The 20,320-nt window shown below is 35.5% G+C and overlaps 1 protein-coding gene and 2 long non-coding RNA genes across 4 annotated transcripts in view; 1 reads left to right on the forward strand and 2 right to left on the reverse strand.

Moving 5' to 3' along the window:
- The window catches only part of LOC119609916 (muscarinic acetylcholine receptor DM1), a 98,303-nt gene extending 90,819 nt beyond the window's left edge, over window positions 1-7,484 (forward strand). For both annotated transcript variants that reach the window (XM_037964958.1, XM_037964952.1), the window contains one exon: window positions 6,451-7,484. In XM_037964958.1, the coding sequence (XP_037820886.1) occupies window positions 6,451-7,261 (811 nt within the window). In that variant the 3' untranslated portion in view covers window positions 7,262-7,484. The remainder of the gene's footprint in view (window positions 1-6,450) is intronic.
- Window positions 7,485-9,345: 1,861 nt separating this feature from the next.
- Window positions 9,346-9,945, reverse strand: LOC119609946. The gene is made up of 2 exons (XR_005231967.1): window positions 9,745-9,945; window positions 9,346-9,670 (listed from the first exon to the last, which is right to left on the reverse strand). It is a non-coding gene; the product is annotated as an uncharacterized LOC119609946 (long non-coding RNA).
- Window positions 9,946-9,955: 10 nt separating this feature from the next.
- Window positions 9,956-12,662, reverse strand: LOC119609939. Its single transcript, XR_005231966.1, has 3 exons — window positions 11,616-12,662; window positions 11,387-11,543; window positions 9,956-10,066 (listed from the first exon to the last, which is right to left on the reverse strand). It is a non-coding gene; the product is annotated as an uncharacterized LOC119609939 (long non-coding RNA).
- Between the last annotated feature and the right edge of the window lie 7,658 nt (window positions 12,663-20,320).

A 20,320-nucleotide genomic window follows, 5' to 3' on the forward strand; every position in this document is an offset into this window, starting at 1 on the left:
CCTACAGAAGTGATGATTTTTACACAGGCTTGTCATAGGAGGGATATCTTTTCATTTGATTCAAAATTCACTATTTCCGAATTTATTCTCAAGAAGTAATTTTTATGTTCTTTTTTTGGAAGTTATTTGGAAGTAAAATTGTATATAATTCTTCAGCATTGGGAAAATATAATTATTTTCGTTTCTTTAGAAGTCATTAAACTCTACTTCCACAAAATGTGAAAAAATTCACTTAGAGCTATATACTTTTGAAGTGGTGATAAATCTTAATCTTTTGGAAGTACTTCATTTTATTTTTGCTGGGATCTAAACATTTCCAGAATATTCTAGCTGCACCATCCGGATACATCAGGTATATATTTTCTGGTAAATTTAGTGGAGACACTCACCTCTACCATGATCGATTTATAGCTTTAGTGTTGCCAACCAAATGTTAGTCGCTGAGAAATTTTCGGAACAGGACGTTAAAAACTGTTTAGTTTAAATGCAAATATATTGTTACAGTGAACATGGTATAGTTGTAGTAACCATGTCGAACCATTTTTTCTCTAAGTATATCACCCACAATTTTCTCGAAAAATGGCATTGAATTTTTAGTTCATATATTAAGGTATTTTAAGACTACAATACTGAGTAGTAACACACTTCAAATTAAAAAATAAAAATATTATGAAAATAATTAGAATTTTCAAAAAATTAATCCGAAAACAAGTAAGAAAGTATAGTCGGGCGTGGCCGACCATATGATACCCTACACCAGTTATGAATATTAAATGTGATTTATTTTTCATAATAAAGCATTTATCTTCAATATTCCCTTGTTCCGATACATTTAAGCAATTTATGGATGAAAAACTAATTTTCTGAAAGAGGCTTTATATGGGGGCTAGGGGCAAATATGGACCAAGCCCGATATATGAATATATGAATATATGAATATATTTATATTTACATAATATTTTATTGTGCTGAATTTCATCGCGATATTTGTGTATATAAGTTAATTTGGGACATTCAAGTAATTTTCTGAAGGGGACTTTGTATGGGAGCTAGGGTCAAATGGGGCCCGATCTTTATGAAATTTGGCAGAGTCATCAAGACTTCTATAAAACTTAGTTGTGCCGTATTTTATCGATATATCTGTATATTTAACATAATTATGAGCTCAGAAGCCCTTTTCGGGGGGTTCTGTTCTATGGGGGCTAGGTGAAATAATGGACCGATTGTAACCATTTTCAATAGGCTTCGTCCTTGGGTCAAATAAAACGTGTGTGCCAAATTTCATCCAATTACCTTGAAAATTGCGACCTGTAGCTTGCGCACAAGGTTTACATGGACAGCCAGCCAGCCAGCCAGCCAGCCAGACGGACGGACGGACGGACGGACGGACGGACGGACATAGGACAATCGACTCAGAAAACGATTCTAAGCCGATTGGTATACTTTAAGGTGGGTCTAGGACGAATATTTTTGTATGTTACAAACATCAGCACAAATCCAATATACCCTCCCCACTAAAGTGGTGTAGGGTATAAATACATTTTCTATTTACATTATAATATTTGTAATATTTTATATCCAATATTCAATTATTTATGCACATTTCGTTCTTATTTTTAATGTATATTACACTTTTTGTTTGTTATACCCTACATTTAACGATGTCCGTTCGACCGTCCGTGTGTCCATGTAAACGTTGTTATCAAAGTACAGGTTGCAATTTTCAAGATAATTTGATGAAATTTGGAATACTATTTGACCCAAGGACGTCTATTGACGTATTGAAAATGGTTAAAATCTGTCCATTTTTTCACCTAGCCCCCATACAACTGAACCCCCCGAAAGGGCCTTTGAGCTCATAATTATGTATAATATAAATGTATCTCGATGAAAGTTCGTACAACTAAGTTTTATACAAGCTTTGATGACCTCGCCGAATTTCGAAATGATAGGACTTCATTTGACCCTAGCCCCCATACAAAGCCCCCTTCAGATAGTGACTTGAATATCCGCAATTCATGTTATTGCAATGAAATTTAGCACAGACAAAAACATATTATATACATAAATACAAATCTATCCAGCCCATTTTATCGGGATCGGTCCACATTTGCTCCTATCCCCCATATAAAGCCTCTTTTGGAAAATAACTTTTTCGTCAATAAATTTCTTAAATAAATCGGAATAAAGGTAATATACAAGATAAATGCTTTATTATGAAAAATAAATCACATTTAATATTCATAACTGGTGTAGGGTATCATATGGTCGGCCAAGCCCGACTATACTTTCTTACTTGTTTTTTATTGTATTTATAAAATACATACCGAATACGTTTTAAAATAAAAAGTTTTTGATATGTTTTAAAAAATTGTATGCCCAAAAAACAGTATTATATTTTTGAAAATCAAAATACAAATTATGTTTAGACCAATCCAGAAATTAAATTTAAATAAGGTTTTTTGACGTTTTCCTTATTTTAAAATTTATATACAGAGTTGCCAAATGTTTAAAATAATAATGGATTTCAAGAAATATTTTACAAAAAATGTGTAGTTAATTTATCTAAATAAAATCTATGTTATATTAAAGGAAGCTAATTAAATTACTGATTTCCTCTACAAACTTATAAATAAAACACATTTCGGGTTTATTAAGTGAGAATTTTTTTCATTTCTTTATTGCTGTGTGAATATTTGTTTTTTTTAAAGACGGTTTAAAAACCTAATTCGGAAAAATTTTCGGCCTAGATAAAATCGTTTAACAATTTTCTTATATAAATCAATTTTAGATAAATTTAACAAATTTGACGTATAATTTGGATTACTTGACAGTGATTTTTCATTATATCTTAAAATTGAATTTAAGTATTCCAAATGGTTCAAAAATTGGTATTTGGCTTATATAACCCTCCCTCGGACAATTTTGATCTTTTTTTTCTGAAGTTCTGTAAGACCCATCTTTGAAATAATGTAACCGCCAAAATGCTCTAAACCGTCGAATTCAACATCATTTAAATCGCAAATCTCATCTAAAAACTGCTCAAGTTGTTCCAAATCATCTATTGGTATTTCGTTTATTGAGCTGAAAATTTGTTGACTTAAAGTTACATCAGGATCTCCTGCCTGAAATTCTAAAATTCTGTCTTCACAGTTCGCAGTTCGGGAAAATGCAGCTCATATATATTCTCTAATTAATTTTACAAATTAGTTTTCAAAGATTTTAATATAAATGTGATTTTATTCAAAAGAACAATTTTTATAATATTTTCTAACTGAATTGAAATTATTTTTATAAATGTTTTACATAAACTTCAAAGTATATATAAAAATTTCATTATAAAATGGGAAACATTAAACTGTATATGGTATCACTAATTTAACGAAAACTTCAAAATGCTTAAGCATGTCAGATAGAAAATTTAAAAAAATAATGAGAGATTGACACTACCTTCTATATTTCTGCTATGGTTTAGACTAGAAAATTGTATTATGTTACAGACATTTTTGACAAGTATTAATATACAGTTTAACCTTCACAATTTATGTCCATAAGTCAAGTGGAGATTTTTTTTGGAATATTTCTCATTTAAGTGTTTTATGACACTAAATTATCCGAAGAATTTGTAATAACCTTTACAACTTTTGACCAAACAATAATTGAATATATATCAATTATTTAAATTATTTAAAAAGTTGTTTTGATTTTTGGATTGCCAAACTTTAATCACAATTGGAAGATGTTAACCCGTTCCACTGGGGCTTCAAAGTTTTGAAAATCTAGATTTGTTGGTAGTCTGCGACCCATATCTCTGGAACTGCTAAAGCTATTTGCACGTGTCATACATCAAATTAAAGGTCATACTGTTTATAATAATAATAATATTTTATATTGTAAGCAAAAAATCCGCAACTAGTACTGAATCCGAAAAAAGGCTAATGTCCCTAAGAACGTGACTAGGTACCCCTGAGAGCGAAGATGCGTTATTTGTATTATTATTGATTATTATGGACAAATACTCACTTCATTTAAATATGTTTGCTATGGTATACTGGGGAGGAACAAGCTCTAGCATTGTACCAATGTCTAGAGGAATGGGATCTCGCCAGCTCGGTCATGGATATGTGCTTCGATACAACAGCATCAAATAAATGGAGCGTGCAATATCCTAAAGCAGATGTTAGGTCGAGAGCTTGCCATGACACCACGTTTAAGAAGTCTTGTTGAGAGGGGTTTTTGACTGCAAGTTTGGAAGCTCATAGGGACCTCAACCAGACATATTCAAGATGTTTCAAAAATAATGGTCGGCGATTAATAAATCCAAGTTCGATGTAGGCGAAAATGTTTTGAAACTACTGCCCAAAGAAGAAGTAGCGAATATCAAATAAAACTGTAAAGAAAACTAATGTAACGCCAGCCAAGAGACGACTACAAGGACCTGTTACAGTTGGCAGTGATATATCTTGGCCATTTTAAATGAAAAGATGTACGCTTCAGGTCTCCAGGTCCAGTACACCATTCCCGGAGGATGGCCTATTTACTGTCTGAAAATACAACTCTTCCGTAACCAGTTTAATATATTGAAATATGGAAGCATTGACAAAAAATATCAGAAAAAGGAATTAACAAAATTATAAATCACCTGTAGTATCATAGTTCTAAAATTGTTGACCTGTCATTGTTTGACCCGACAGTGCAAAACACCGTAAAGAGACAAATGGCGACAGAAATCTTAACAAATCAAGCAGAAGAAAATGAGAAGTACTCCAGAAATATGCGACCCAAACTAAAAAAAGAATTGCCGAAATTCCTAGAAAAAGGACTCCCATCCCTAATTACAAGTGAGGCTTACCTGTTGTTCAGGAGATTTACCATTAACACCGAATTTCTGGATAAAGATCCTGCAACTTGGACGCAGAACATCAACTACTAGGAAGGGCAAAGGATGGTAAACAACTTGAAAGTTGTGAACGACATGGTAGAGCGAGGAGTCCAGCTAGCTCATAACAGATTACAACCAATTACTTAAAAAGGACGAGCAACAAAAACCTAATGTGCCAGTCACTTGAATATATTTAAATAAGAATAAAATGAAAAAAATTGTATACTTGATCTTTTAAATACATAACTGTTTTATTCCAAAAATTGACAATATAGAAAATAAAATGGGCTTCATCTTCGCTCTAAGGGGTATCTCGAATTCAGTACTACTTACAGTTCATTTAATGCATATAAAATATTATAAATATTATCGGCTTCAATTTGATGTATTACAGGGGCAAATATGTTAAACCGTTCTAAAGATATGAGTCGGCCAATTCGTCAAACTGCCAAAAAATTGATATTTAATTGCACGTTTAAAAAAACCCAAATTTTTAATATTTTATCCAAAGTCCTTTGGCTTTTATGACTTTTTATACGTTTTGGCATACTTACTTTGTCATCTCTCTCCGAAAGCAAGCGCGAATGAACTTTTTTAACCTCTGGTGTGCTCATATTTTTTCTTTTTCGCACTTGTAGCACTATTCGGTGGCAAATTTCTAACTTTTTGGCAATTTGACGACCAGAGTATTTATTTTTTGCCATTTCAACAATTTGGTTTTCTAATAAACGTGACATTTTTCTTATTTAAACTTGAAAATTAAAATGTTTGCAAAAAATTAACAATTTGGCACAAGAATGGTAACCGTTTGTTTTGATACTTTTTTCAAAAGTAAATCAAGTAGCGGTACTCTAATTAATTTTTTATACGTATTTATGTTGCTAGATTAATTAAATTTAAAAGTGCAAACGTGGACACATTGACTTTTTTAATAAATTTGGCTAAAATTTCAGATAAAGTTTCAATATTCGCGATTTTTCTATTGTTTTCTTTTCTTATTCTTCTATTGGTTATTTTAAATCAAATATCTAAATTTTTTCAATATTTTCTGTATTTTATTGGGGTTTTAATATAAACTTGTAGATATAATAATTATCTCAAAAGCGCTATTTGGAAATCCAGTTCGTAATAAGAGATTGATTTCAAAAATTATTTATTTATTTAAAAACTTCATAATAGTGAATTAGTATAAAGTTAAAGGAAAAAACGAACACTATCTACTATGGCCATCAGCTCAACCAAAGTTTTTGGTATTATACAAAAATTTGTTGGGTGTTTATTTTTTCAGTCCTGGTTGACCTCTTCATGGAAATTCCCATATGCCCAAATGTACTAATGTAAGATCGCTTGATATTAGGTTATGTAGACTTGAAAAAATTGCCTATATTTCAGACAAAATAATACAACATTTGTACTTAGTACTAAAAATCTTTACCAGATATTGAAACACTGCTAATAAAATGACAATTATAAACATAAAAAAATCATTTTTAATAAATTCATTCAGTAAAAAAATTATATGTTTTATTATATTTAACTATTTTTTTTTTTTTTTTTCATTTAAATAGGTGTCATAGTATAATGCGTGATACATACTCTTTAGGCGGGAGTGTAAGCGGCGTTCGGCCACCAAGTATCTTACTACCTGATGTATCACCTATTCCTTTGAGACATCCACTAACTCCACTATCGCAAGTTCAAGACATTGCGTCAGTAACAGGAACCCGAGAGTCACGATCTTTATGTAACAATAAAATTGGAACACGTTCAGTTAGTCAGGAATCTGTTTATACTATATTAATTAGATTGCCACCAGATTGTGGAAATGCAAGCAATGGCGTGGAAATAACACCATCAATTAAAATGATACACGAAGACTCCCCAATTCCTCCCACTAATTTACTTCCACGTCGAACTTTACCATCTCGAGATTCTGAATACAGTTTACCCCTTGGACGTCGAATGTCACATATCTCTCCAGATGTCAGAATTCCTCTTAATGCCAAAATAATTCCTAAACAGCTTGGTAAATCTGTTCATGCAGCTGGAAGAAACATTGGAAAGAAAAAGAAAAAATCACAAGAAAAACGCCAGGAATCCAAAGCTGCAAAAACTCTTTCAGCAATACTATTAAGTTTTATTATTACATGGACTCCTTATAATATTTTAGTTCTAATTAAACCATTAACTACCTGTTCCGATTGTATACCAAATGAGCTATGGGAATTTTTCTATGCTCTTTGTTACATTAACTCTACTATTAATCCGGTGTGCTACGCTCTTTGCAATGCATCATTTCGAAGAACTTATATACGGATATTGACGTGTAAATGGCACACACGAAATCGTGAAGGCATGGTTCGCGGCGTTTATAATTGAAATTTTTTTAAATAACAAGAAATCTAATCAAATCAAAGAACCTAAGTACTGAGAACACATAAAATATATAAATATATGCATACATGATTTGAGTACGATACTACATAATTTACCAAAAACCGCACAATTCTACAAATTTCGTTACCAATTATGTATAAATTCATGTTTATAATAAATAATAACCTTCATATAAGGTCTTTTGAAAAAAATTTTGTTACCCGAAAATAAAGATTAATTATAAGAAATGTTTTTACCTGTTTAGCTTTTTGTAATTATTGAAATTGATTTAACTTTTCGAATCTCTGATTTAAAATATTTAATTTGTTTAAAAGTATGTGGTAAGTACTAAAATATGTATAACAACTGTGATTGTAAAAAGAAATTAGCGCTTAGTTTATGTTAAAGTAAGTACTTACTTAAGTAAGTACTTACTTAAGTAAGTTTATATACATACCAGGAAAAACTTATATTGAAAAACAAGAGTGATATATTCGGCTGTGCCGAATCTTATATACCCTTGACCATAGTGTATTTAAAAATTAATTTTCCCGACTATATCATTCTTATAGCAATACATACAATACAAAACATAATGAACAACAACGCTAAACGAAATATACACACAAAAAACAAAAAACACAAGGCAGTAAAATCAATAGACATCCAAACATACGAAACGAAATGCAAAACAAAAAACAAAAACAAAGTACACAACGCAATGAACCCAACAGACATCCAAACATACGAAATTCAATACACCAAGAAAACAAAAACAATATAGACAGCCATCCCAACATACGAAACTGAATACACCAAGAAACAAAAACAACATACACAAGGCAATGAAACACACGAAACGAAATACTCAAAAAAACAAAAACAAAATACTGTGTTCAGAAAACTGATTTCAACAGACAGACGGACATGGCTTAATCGACTCCGATTCAGAATATATATAGTTTATAGGGTCGGAAAATTATATTTTAGAAATTACAAACGGAATGACAAACTTATATATACCCTTCTCACGAAGGTGGAGGGTATAATAATAAGTTAAAAAGCTGATAAGACTTCTTACTACGAATAGGGAGTTAAAGAAGTACTTGCAATTTCTCTTACAAAGAGTTTTTGAATAGGTTAGGTTAAGTTAGGTTGATAGGAGGATGTATACTACATCAAATCCGAAGATATACACCTAGTCCACTAGCGGGCCTATTGTGCCCTCCTTTTCAAGAAAATTCGCTGGATGTATTATTTTTATACCCACCATCAAAAAAGATGGGGGGTTATATTGTGTAAAAAGCTTCAAATATTCACAAATTCGTTGTTTAAGAAGCAAATGCCACAAAATTTCGCATAAATCGGTTTTTTAACTTCCGAAATTAAATTATGAATTATGGCGGACATAGGACCATAATTGGCCCTACCCCACATATAAGGTCCCCTTCAGAAAATGACTATAATGATCATCACTGGCTTAATAATACGAATATAGCGATGAAAATCGGCATACATAAGTTTCATGTGAGCCAATTACTCTCTAATTTCATGTGGATCGGTCCATAATAGACCCTACCCACCATATAAGGTCCCCTTCAGAAAATGACTTTAACGCTATTGGCAATTAAGGCTATTGGTGCTAGCAAAAATTGTCCAACAGTGTTCAGATAGCTATTTCTTCATTCCTTCCAAATTTGTTTTAACCCTTATTACTGGTTTAAAAATACGAATATACCGATGAAATTCGACACATATAAGTTTCATGCGATCCAAATTCACACTACAAAATTTTATATGGATCGGTATATAATTGACCTTACCCCCCATATAAGGTCCCCTTTGTCGTGTGCACCCTGTAGTAGGGCAAAATTTAAAAAAGAAGAAGTTAGATAAAAAGTTGGCAACGCAGATTAGTAAACAGTTTGACAGCTGGAAAACATAAACAAATAGTTTTGTTTTTGTTTATGTTTATGTTTATGCCAGAAAAAAAAACTGTAGAAGACTGAATAGCTGAAATTTAATTAAATAGAAGGGAACCATCTTGTTTACCGAGGTTTCTCGGTCCCTAAAAGCCAAAATGCCGGTCTTTTCATTTTTCCCTGCCCAAGAAGAAGGTGGAGCCCGTGGCCGTCAGAGAAAAAAAATCTTCATTTAAATTAAATAATTCTTTTTTTTATTCATAAAAGTTTTAAACTAAATTAAATCAATCTTAAAGCTAAATAAAGCGAGAAACATAATACTAAAGCAGCAACCCTGAGTCACGCCATCGCCAGCTCCATCCAGCGTGGGACTACTCTAGCAGATCCGCACCAACAGTCCTATGGTGCCCAGGTATTAAGGTTTTCGACATAGACGTGTACCTCTTACCCGAACGACAGGACGGACAGAACCTGTCCTTTTAGATAATTTCTATATATAAAAAAAATAAAAAAAAATTTAGTAAACAAAAAAAAAATAAAGCCTATATTCGTTTATAGGCAAACCTTACGGTTAGTTGCTCGAAGCCAGTCCGCTGGTTGAAATTGAACCAGGCGTGCGCGTAAGGTTAGGATTGAGCTCAGGCCTACTTATGAATAGTGTCGCGGTAGATTTGTACTCATAGGTTGCCGGAAACCAGTATATACAAAAAAAAAGGAAAAAAAAACCAAATTATTTAAAAGGTTCTTATAATATATATATTTTTTGTTACTTACCTGAAATACCCGAACAGACTATAAAACGGACGGACAGAAAACCACACCTGCAAACCAGCTCTCCTCAATAGTCCATTTGCGTTAGTCCTGCCAGCTGTCCATGTTGAGGAACCTGAAAGTAGAAGGGAAAATCTTGAATTAAAAGAAGAAAAACTCTAAATGAAGTAAAAACTTAAATGAAATTTGAAACCTAAAACTTAAAAACTATAATTTGATAAAAATTAAAACTAAAATTTGATTAAATCTTAAAATCTAAAAGCTAAAAACTTAAAAACTAAATCTTGTTAAAACTTAAAAACTAAATTTTGTTAAAACTTAAAAACTAAATTTTGCTAAAACTTAAAAACTAAAGTTTGTTAAAATCTTAAAACTAAAAACTAAATTTGCTAAAACCTAAATTTGCATAATTATTAAAAACTTAATTTGTTAATAATTATCATCTGAAGTTGGATTATTAAAAATTTGCTAATATTTTAAAATTTTTCTAAAACTCAAATTCTAAATTTCGATGAGACATTGTTAATTTTTTTTATAATAAACAGAAACCTTTATAATGTTTAAATGAAAATTTAAGTTTGTTATCATTAATATGATGTGGTAAATTTCTAATAATCGGCGGTAAGTAGGGTGACTAAATGTTTGCAGGGAAGATCTGGGACGTCGAGGAAGATGACGTCATGGCGAGGATGAATCCTCGAGAGGGAGGGTCGTATTGTGTATAGGTATGACCGTAGGGAGATGCAGGATTACTTTTGGCCCCTTTTCTAATAATACCCCCAAATGCTGGTATGAATTTTTGTGTTAGTGTGTGTTTTGTGGTCCAGATTGCCGGCAAGAACCACCCCATCCGGCGAGCTTTAGCCGCGCAATACGCGGGCATACCAGCGCCGCTAGCAATCTGGCCGCTCTGTTCCTTTTTGTGTTTATGTTGTCTGTTTGTTTATTTAAACAAACAGCTGACACAACACACTACTACATAAATGGCGCCCAACGTGGGGCACGAAGTAGGTCCATAGACCAATTTATAGGAGCTATCATTTCCCTGAAGTCTGCGTAGGCCGGTTAGGTTAATAAGAGTCCCTAGCTGTAGCTACGTAGGCGGACGGGATAGGGTATTGACATTTTTAATTTTTTCTTCCTTTTAGTTTCAATAGGTATGAATCCCTAATTGCGCATGGCAACTATTGTTCTCACAGATGTAAGTCCCGGTCTCGAGGACTAAAGAGTCCCGATCGCGTTGCGACATCTGGTGTGGACAATAGGGTCGGAATTCTGGATTCATTCGTTGCTATCCTTTCCTAACAACTTGAGGCTTAGAGATAATAGACACAGTTTATTCTCTAAATGCTCAAGTTGGATGGAAGGATAGCTACAACATCCCTTTAGATTACAATAGCCCAAAATTAATTGCTCTTAACGTAAAGATACGTACGTTTTAGTTCTACAGGAAGTCTAGGAAGGTAGTCCTTGAATACCAGAGGAACGTAACCTTGATCAAGCTGCACCTCGTTAGTCCGTACTGTAGGAAGACAATTAGTTCTTGTACATCCTTTTGTTTTGTTGTTGTTGTTAGTCGTACTCTGCATCTCCTGAAACCAGAATAGGAAAATAATTAGGTCATATCTATACACAATTCAGCAATGTAAATTGTGAAAACTTACCTGCAAACTTTTATTTACCCGAAAATGCCGCCCGCATACAAGTTATTTAAGTTTTGAATTTTGAGTTTGTTTTCTTTTGGTTTTTTGTTTGAAAGATCGAAAATCTTTTAGTTTATATCTTCTTTTGGAACTTACGCTGCAAAAGATTCTGTGCTACGAATTTCGTATTTATATATATTTACACACCTTGTTTTTTTAAATAAGTGTGAATTTTGTATTAATTGTTTTAAATGGTTTTAACCCGTCGCGCGGGTCGTTTAGAACAACAAACCAACGCTATGGCAACAGCGAGTAATGTAACTTGTAGTACCGATACCCCTACCGCATCTATCGCTACGTTTACCCATCCCACAGCCAGTACAACAACGACTACAACTACACACAGCACCCACGATCTGTCCATCAGTTCTGAGAGTGCAAATCAGACAGTAGTGTCACCGACATTCCTAAGCGAAACAGCGCAGAACATTAGGAGGGAAGTTCGAGGTAGTATGGCAGGCCAAGGGATGGAAAATTCCATCCAAGTGAATGACATCCAGAATATAGTGGATGCTTCGGTGGGTTTGCGCCAAGTTCAATTTATGAAGGAGGTCGACAACAAAATACAAAAAGTATTAGATGACATGAAGCAGCTGTTTTTGTCGCTGTCGATGAGTAATGCGGCTCCCGTGCCTGCCGAGATGTCCCCTATCGGCCAAGGAATGCCGACTACACAGCCTTTCAGAACCTCTTTGGAGGCACAGCCATCGGGGTATGGTCAACCAGCGACGCCGCTTGGCCCGGCGACTTATCAGCAGCCACCACCATTAATTCCAGCTCCAAATTATGTACCCGTCGGTCCAGCAGCTCCCAGAGTAGTAGAGGCTAGCATCCAGCCGCCTCCAGTACAGACTTCATATCAGCAGCCGCCAGTACAGACACCGTACCAGCAGCAGCAGTCGCTGCTTCAGCAGCAAAATCCTCTGCCGCTTATCCAGCAGCCGGCGGCGTGTAATAGTCAGCCGCAGCAACTTTGGTCGCAGGGAAACCCCCAGAATCTACAGCCAGCGCAACAGGCATAACCAGCCACAACCACAAAACCAGTTGCCGTACGTCCAACCGTCAGCTCACGCTTTTATTCAGCAACAGCAACTATGGCCGCAGCCACCACAAGGTCCACAGGCCAATTTCCAACGGCAAAGTGCGTCCCAGGCTGGGTATCCACAGGATACTTGGTCGGGGCCACCCGCTCAGCAACCGCCACCGCCTCTAAACTACAACTTGGCAATGTCCATGCCAAGACCTCAAGAGCCCTTGGATAAGTTTAAATTAGCCAATGGGGAGTGAGATTTGATGGGACCAGCAAACTATGAATGTCCAAGAATTCATTTTTAGAGTTGGAGCGTTGAAGAGGGATTACGGATGCTCTGATGATGAAATCCTGAGAGTTTCCATCTCCTTCTAGACGGCCCCCGCTCTAGACTGGTACTTGGGATTACCGAAAAATTGTCCACATTAATACCTGGGAGGAGTTGGAGAAAGCCCTGCTAGCACAATACCGTCGTTTCGAACAAGAGCACGAAATACAAATGAAGATTCTCAATCGCCGTCAGTTGCCGCAAGAGGCATTTGATGATTATTACAATGCGGTCATAAAGCTCCGAACCAGCAGCAGCACCCATATGCGGAGGAGCAACTTGTAGAAATCATGAGAGGGAATTTAAAACCGTCATTAGCTCAAATGATGTTCTCGATTCGCCTTAAAACTTTTTCCGAGTTTGTCGGGAGGTGAGGCGGGCAGAGAATCTAATCGCTAACCAAAGACAACTGTACCAGCGAACTAATGTTACCCATAGGGTGAATGAACTGGTTTGTGAGGAGGAGGATTTGTCGCTGATAGATTTGGAGGTTGATGGTATACGGTCCACAAGTCACTATACCTGTTGGAACTGTAAGGTCATTGGTCATAGTTTTGTCGACTGTCCCGAGCCTATTACCAGACAGTTTTGCTTCCGGTGTGGTAAAGATAACGTGGTGGCCCCCTAAGTGTCCCAAATGTCAGGGAAACAGGTCCCGGAACCCGTCTCGAACTGGGGAGGCGAGGGTCGACCGAGGTGTAGGCCCAGTACAGTGTAGGGAAAAGCAACAACAAACAACCACAATTGAGAATATTAAAGAATCCGAATAGGTCGGAGTTTGAGTTCAAATCTGAGCCCCGGCTTCGAGAACTCAAACCCCTGCATATTCGGATTCAAGAGTATAATGAAGCTAGAAGTAGAATATTCGGTCGAGTGACGAATAAAATTAGAAAAGCTCGAGAACGTTATAAAGTGAGGAAAAGGCTACGTCATAAAATTTCGTCGGCTTCACTTTACGAGGGTGAAGACTCACGACTGTATACGCGATTAAGTATAGGCGGCCAAAATATAATCGGTTTACTTGATAGGCGGGGCAACGGTAACTTGTCTCGGTAGGAATTGTCTAAAGTTCGTTAATGACGCCGGTCTTGAGGTTCACGAATTTAGTAGTGTTATAAAAACAGCAGATGGTACCAATCATCCGATAGTCGGTCGTGTCAGGGCTGAAGTTAGGTTTCGTGATGCGGTAAATGATATCACATTCTATTTAGTGCCTACTCTGAATCGAGAGCTCTTCTTGGGGGTCGATTTTATGAAGGTTTTTAAAATGTTTTGCCAGCCTCGAGAGTCTTACGACTAATGGAGTTAGTCTCTGCGAGGAGGCAGATAGTACCCTAGATGTCGTGACTCATAAGCTGACCCCGGATCAGCGACAAAGATTAGATTTCGTCATATCGATGTTCCCCTGCTACAGTAAAAAGGGCTTAGGAAAAACAAATTTGGAAATGCATACGATAGATACTCGAGATGCAATTCCAGTTAAAGATCGTCACTATCCTGTCTCCCCGGCAGTACAAAAGTTGATGTACGCGGAGCTCGATAGGATGCTTGACCTCGGTGTGATTGAGCTTAGTGAAAGTCCATGGAGTCATCCAGTTACTCTGGTCCGCAGGGGCGAGAAAAACAGGCTGTGCCTGGACGCACGTAAGCTCAATGCTCTGACAGTCAAGGATGCCTATCCATTTCCGCACATCGAAGGTTTGCTCAGTCGTTTGGGAGACACGATATACATCTCTAGTGTCGACCTAAAAAGACGCGTTCTGGCAGATACCACTAGAATCGTCCAGTAAAGAGAAAACCGCATTCACGGTGCCAGGACGACCACTCTACCATTTACGGTCATGCCTTTTGGATGTGCAATGCGGCCCAAAGGTTATGCCGTTTAATGGATAAAGTGATCCCCGCAGCACTTCGTGATAGGGTTTTCGTCTATCTGGACGATCTTTTGATTGTATCTCCAGAATTCGAAACACATCTGGAATTGTTGAAACGTGTATCTATCTGTTTAGCAAAGCAGGTCTGACCATCAATGTGGCGAAGTCTAAATTTTGTTTTAAGGAGTTAAGATATCTAGGATACATAGTTGGAGGTGGCAAATTGAAACCTGATCCGTCCAAAGTAGAGACCATTACTCGTTTTGCTTATCCTAAGACAGCAAGACAGGTGCGGAGCTTCATGGGAGCAACAGGCTGGTATAGGAAATTTATACCAGACTATGCTACCATTGCAGCCCCAATCTTTGAAACGCTGAAGAAGGGTAAACAATTCAAGTTTTCGGAGGAAGCCAAGGTCGCGTTTGATCGTCTCAAGGAAGCTCTAGTTTCAAGTCCACTCCTTAATCATCCTGACTTCAACAAACATTTCTTCGTTCAGTGTGATGCGTCTGACGTAGGTATTGGTGCAGTGCTTTTCCAGAAGGATGATTCCGATGGAGAGCATCCAATAGCCTACTTTTCACACAACTAACGTCAGCGCAGAAAAAACTATTCTGTAACTGAACGAGAGTGTTTAGCTGTAGTCTTGGCGATTAAGAAGTTTAGGCCCTACATAGAATTGATGCCTTGTTACCGTCATTACGGACCATAGTAGTCTGAAGTGGCTCATGAGTCATAAGGATTTGACAGGTCGTTTAGCTAGATGGAGTCTACATCTGCAATCGTACGATTTTACGATTGAACACAGGCAGGGGAAGCAAAATGTAGTACCCGATACCCTCTCTCGCTATGATATGGACGAAATCTCGTTAAACGTACCTAAACTCATTGACCTAACTTCAGTTTCTTTCCGGTCAGAAGATTATCGTAACCTCATAGACACAGTCGAGAAAATGCCGAACAATTGCCCGATTTAAAGGTCTTCGATAGTTTTTGTTTACAAACGTACTAAGCCTTACGACGGTATAGCTACGAATGAGGATTTCGCGTGGAAGTTATGGGTACCGCTAGATCTGACAGAGGACATCATAAAAGCATGTCATGATTCCCCACAAGCGTCTCATGGAGGCGTCGGTAAGACTCTTTATAGAGTAAAAGAATATTTTTACTGGCCAAATCAAAATGTCCAAGTCAGAAATTACGTAAGAATGTGCCAAACCTGCAAGGAAGCTAAGCCAGCGAATACTACGCTCAGCCACCGATGGGAGCCGAAGTTCAGACTGAACACCCCATTTCAAAGAATTTTTCATTGATTTTCTCGGTCCGTACCCGCGGTCTAAAAAAATAATAACGTCTGCATTTTCATTGTCTTAGATTCACTTGACTAAATTTGTGTTCCTTAAAGCTTTGCCGAAAGCCGATACTAAAACGTAGTCAAATTTTAATCTCGGAATTTTTCATAAATTCGGAACTCCGGAAACAATCGTTTCGGACAATGGAAAGCAGTCGTAAGTAAAGAATTCGCGGATATGATAAAGAATTTCGGTGTCAGACATGTTAGAACGGCAACTCACTCGCCGCAAGCTAATGCATCCGAGCGGGTTAATCATCCTTTTAGCAGCCGTAAGGTCGTATCTGCAGGAAGACCATACAGAATGGGACAAGCATTTGTCCGAAATTGAGTTTTCCTTAAGGTCTTCCGTGCAGTCGTCGATAGGAGTTACGCCTTATTTCGCCTTATTCGGAATGAAATTGATTGGCCATGGTAGTGTATACCAGTTGGCACGAAACTTAGAATCTTAAACGATCCCGAAACTAACGTCATTCCGAATGCTGATAGATTGGATTTGATACGCAGAAATTCGCGAAAATCTCATAAGCCTACGCTCGCAACGAAAAATCGTATAATACGCGTGTCGTCAGTCAATTCATACCCGGTCAAGAAGTCTACCGACGTAACTTCCAGCAGAGCGATTTTAAAAACAATTTCAACGCCAAATTCGCCCGAAAATTTCTAAATGCCGAATGTCCGACCAGTCGGAAACAGTTTATATGAGGTCGAAGATTTTCAGGGGAAATCGTTAGGGGTTTTTCACGCCAAAGATTTGAAGCAATAGCTTCAATATCTTTGGTGGTTCTAGTCCTGACATTTCTTCCTGAATATCTACTGGTTGACAGCGCACAGTGGTATAGGAAAAAAAAAAGAGGGAAATAATTCGGTAACTTCTAAACGGTTAATCCGATTTTAATGAAATTTGGTGTGCACAAAGAGGAGGTGTTGTCGAGTTTAGGTTTTGAATTTGGACCTTATAGGCCAACCAGGGGCCCGGCGGGGGGTCCTCAAATTAGGACACCTCGGCTATGTTAAATTTTTAAAACGATCCTATTTCTTTATTTGAGTTCCGATTTAAAAAAAATTTCGTATATAGAATCTCCTCATCGAGCACTATAAAAAATGTCGTCGTAGCAGTAAATTATCTCTTATAGTTTAGGAGATATTCGCATTTGAATATTAAAATTTTAAAATTTTTACCGTCCTTACTTTAGTTTTTTTGATAATAGCTTATTTGCTTAACAACAAGTTTATATACCAAGCAGTGAAAGAATTATGTAAAAATCATGACTGAGTCCAAAGTTATAGGCATTTAAATTTAAAAAATTAAAAAAAGGCGATTTTTTGTCATTTTTTTGGGAAAAAAGTATCTTTTTTTTTTAAGTTATCTAAAAAGTTTCTAAGAAGATGTATATAGAATTTATACTTTTTGGAAAGCTGACTTTACATAAAATACGATAAATGAAACAAAACCTAAAAATTTTTGATACCGAGGGGACCAGGTCCATCCAAAAAAACCCTATTTTTTATGGAAAATTAAATTTTGAGCAAAAATTCTCAAATCGCATAGTCGATATCAAATTATAGTGACCTGTTTTATATGACCCAATAAGTTCTTAATCATTTTGTAACGGGTTTCGATAACCCCGCCCCTGGTATGGATATAATAGGCAAAAAACCAAAAAATCCCATTTTTGGGATTTTTTAAAACTTTTTTGGGAATTCCGGGATTTCTAATAAGAAAATTCGAAATTTTTATTTAATTTTGGATTTTGAGTAAAAAAATCTACCTAACTGTAAATTTCATCAAAAAATATTCATAAATAAAATTTTTATTGCAATTTGAAAAATTTGTATCTTCGCAAAAACTGAATAAAAAACATTTTTTAATTTTTTTTAAAAAAAGTATTCCGCGAATTTTTTAATTTTCAAAAATTTTGAAAAATAGACAAAATTACCTTTCCATTGATATATAACATGCCTACCTAATGTTTTTTAAGTGACAAATTAATTAGGGAAAACTCAACATCTTTTAGAAAATTTGCCTAGCACTATTATTTTCATCCATAAGGTTAACTCTTAAATTTGTTACTATATGGATGAAAATAATAGTGCTAGGTAAATTTTCTAAAAGATGCTGAGTTTTCCCTAATTAATTTGTCACTTAAAAAACATTAGGTAGGCATGTTATATATCAATGGAAAGGTAATTTTGTCTATTTTTCAAAACTGTATATAATTTTTGAAAATTAAAAAATTCGCGGAATACTTTTTTAAAAAAAATTAAAAAATGTTTTTTATTCAGTTTTTGCGAAGATACAAATTTTTCAAATTGCAATAAAAATTTTATTTATGAATATTTTTTGATGAAATTTTACAGTTAGGTAGATTTTTTTACTCAAAATCCAAAATTAAATAAAAATTTCGAATTTTCTTATTAGAAATCCCGGAATTCCCAAAAAAGTTTTAAAAAATCCCAAAAATGGGATTTTTTGGTTTTTTGCCTATTATATCCATACCAGGGGCGGGGTTATCGAAACCCGTTACAAAATGATTAAGAACTTATTGGGTCATATAAAACAGGTCACTATAATTTGATATCGACTATGCGATTTGAGAATTTTTGCTCAAAATTTAATTTTCCATAAAAAATAGGGTTTTTTTGGATGGACCTGGTCCCCTCGGTATCAAAAATTTTTAGGTTTTGTTTCATTTATCGTATTTTATGTAAAGTCAGCTTTCCAAAAAGTATAAATTCTATATACATCTTCTTAGAAACTTTTTAGATAACTTAAAAAGAAAAAGATACTTTTTTCCCAAAAAAATGACAAAAAATCGCCTTTTTTTAATTTTTTAAATTTAAATGCCTATAACTTTGGACTCAGTCATGATTTTTACATAATTCTTTCACTGCTTGGTATATAAACTTGTTGTTAAGCAAATAAAAAAAAATGGCGAAAATCGGAAATATTTGGACCTGCTATTATCAAAAAAACTAAAGTAAGGACGGTAAAAATTTTAAAATTTTAATATTCAAATGCGAATATCTCCTAAACTATAAGAGATAATTTACTGCTACGACGACATTTTTTATAGTGCTCGATGAGGAGATTCTATTTTTAAATCGGAACTCAAATAAAGAAATAGGATCGTTTTAAAAATTTAACATAGCCGAGGTGTCCTAATTTGAGGACCCCCCGCCGGGCCCCTGGTTGGCCTATAAGGTCCAAATTCAAAACCTAAACTCGACAACACCTCCTCTTTGTGCACACCAAATTTCATTAAAATCGGATTAACCGTTTAGAAGTTACCGAATTATTTCCCTCTTTTTTTTTTCCTATACCACTGTGCAGCGTCTACTAGTCACCTAAAGTGTGCCTAAATACTTTCTGTTGAGTCTTCATATTAATCTGTATATTTCTTTTTCTAATTTGCAGTGAATTTCTGTTTGGTATAGTTATTGTTGTGTCCTGAGCAGTACTGAGATCTGTACCTAACTTTCATTTATATCGTAGTCCAGTGAGATCCATAGCTTCTTTGGAATGAGTAATTATTTGTTTGGATCGACTTAAGGCCAACATTTCTTAGCTGATTACATGTGTAACCGGTCATTACCCTATTAGAAGGTGCAACCCCATCAAAGCCTTCCGGTACCGTGCCATTCAAGGCGTAAGGGTTATTAGTCACCTAGGGCAATGACGCAAATCTGAGTCCGATCTTACAGCGAGCCGATACCAAAGGAAACAATTGGGACAATGCATATTGGAAGACCAACATGTAGTTGTTCATTCCGTAAGCAGATTGTCACTGGCTGAGATATAAATGAGTTGTAGTACAGAATCGTCAGTTTGTCCAGAATATAATCAGTAACTATAGTAAACACAATTCATTTGAAGTCAGTAGTAACAAGTAGTTTAGGACCTTGTTTCATAGATTTTCTAAACTTTATTTTGTTATTACTACCGAATTCTGCACGTATTATAAGAAAATATGGTTCCTATGGAGTCCGACTTAGGCTACCTAAACTAGCTGTCCAGTCTTCCTAATATACTTTCTAATATCAACTACTTTTATAACTATTCACTCACCCGGATTATCTGCT

The sequence above is a fragment of the Lucilia sericata genome, unplaced genomic scaffold (genome assembly GCF_015586225.1).
Source record: "Lucilia sericata isolate MDLA Ls3-8-SP2 unplaced genomic scaffold, ASM1558622v1 Contig000025F_arrow, whole genome shotgun sequence".
Classification (NCBI taxonomy): domain Eukaryota; kingdom Metazoa; phylum Arthropoda; class Insecta; order Diptera; family Calliphoridae; genus Lucilia; species Lucilia sericata.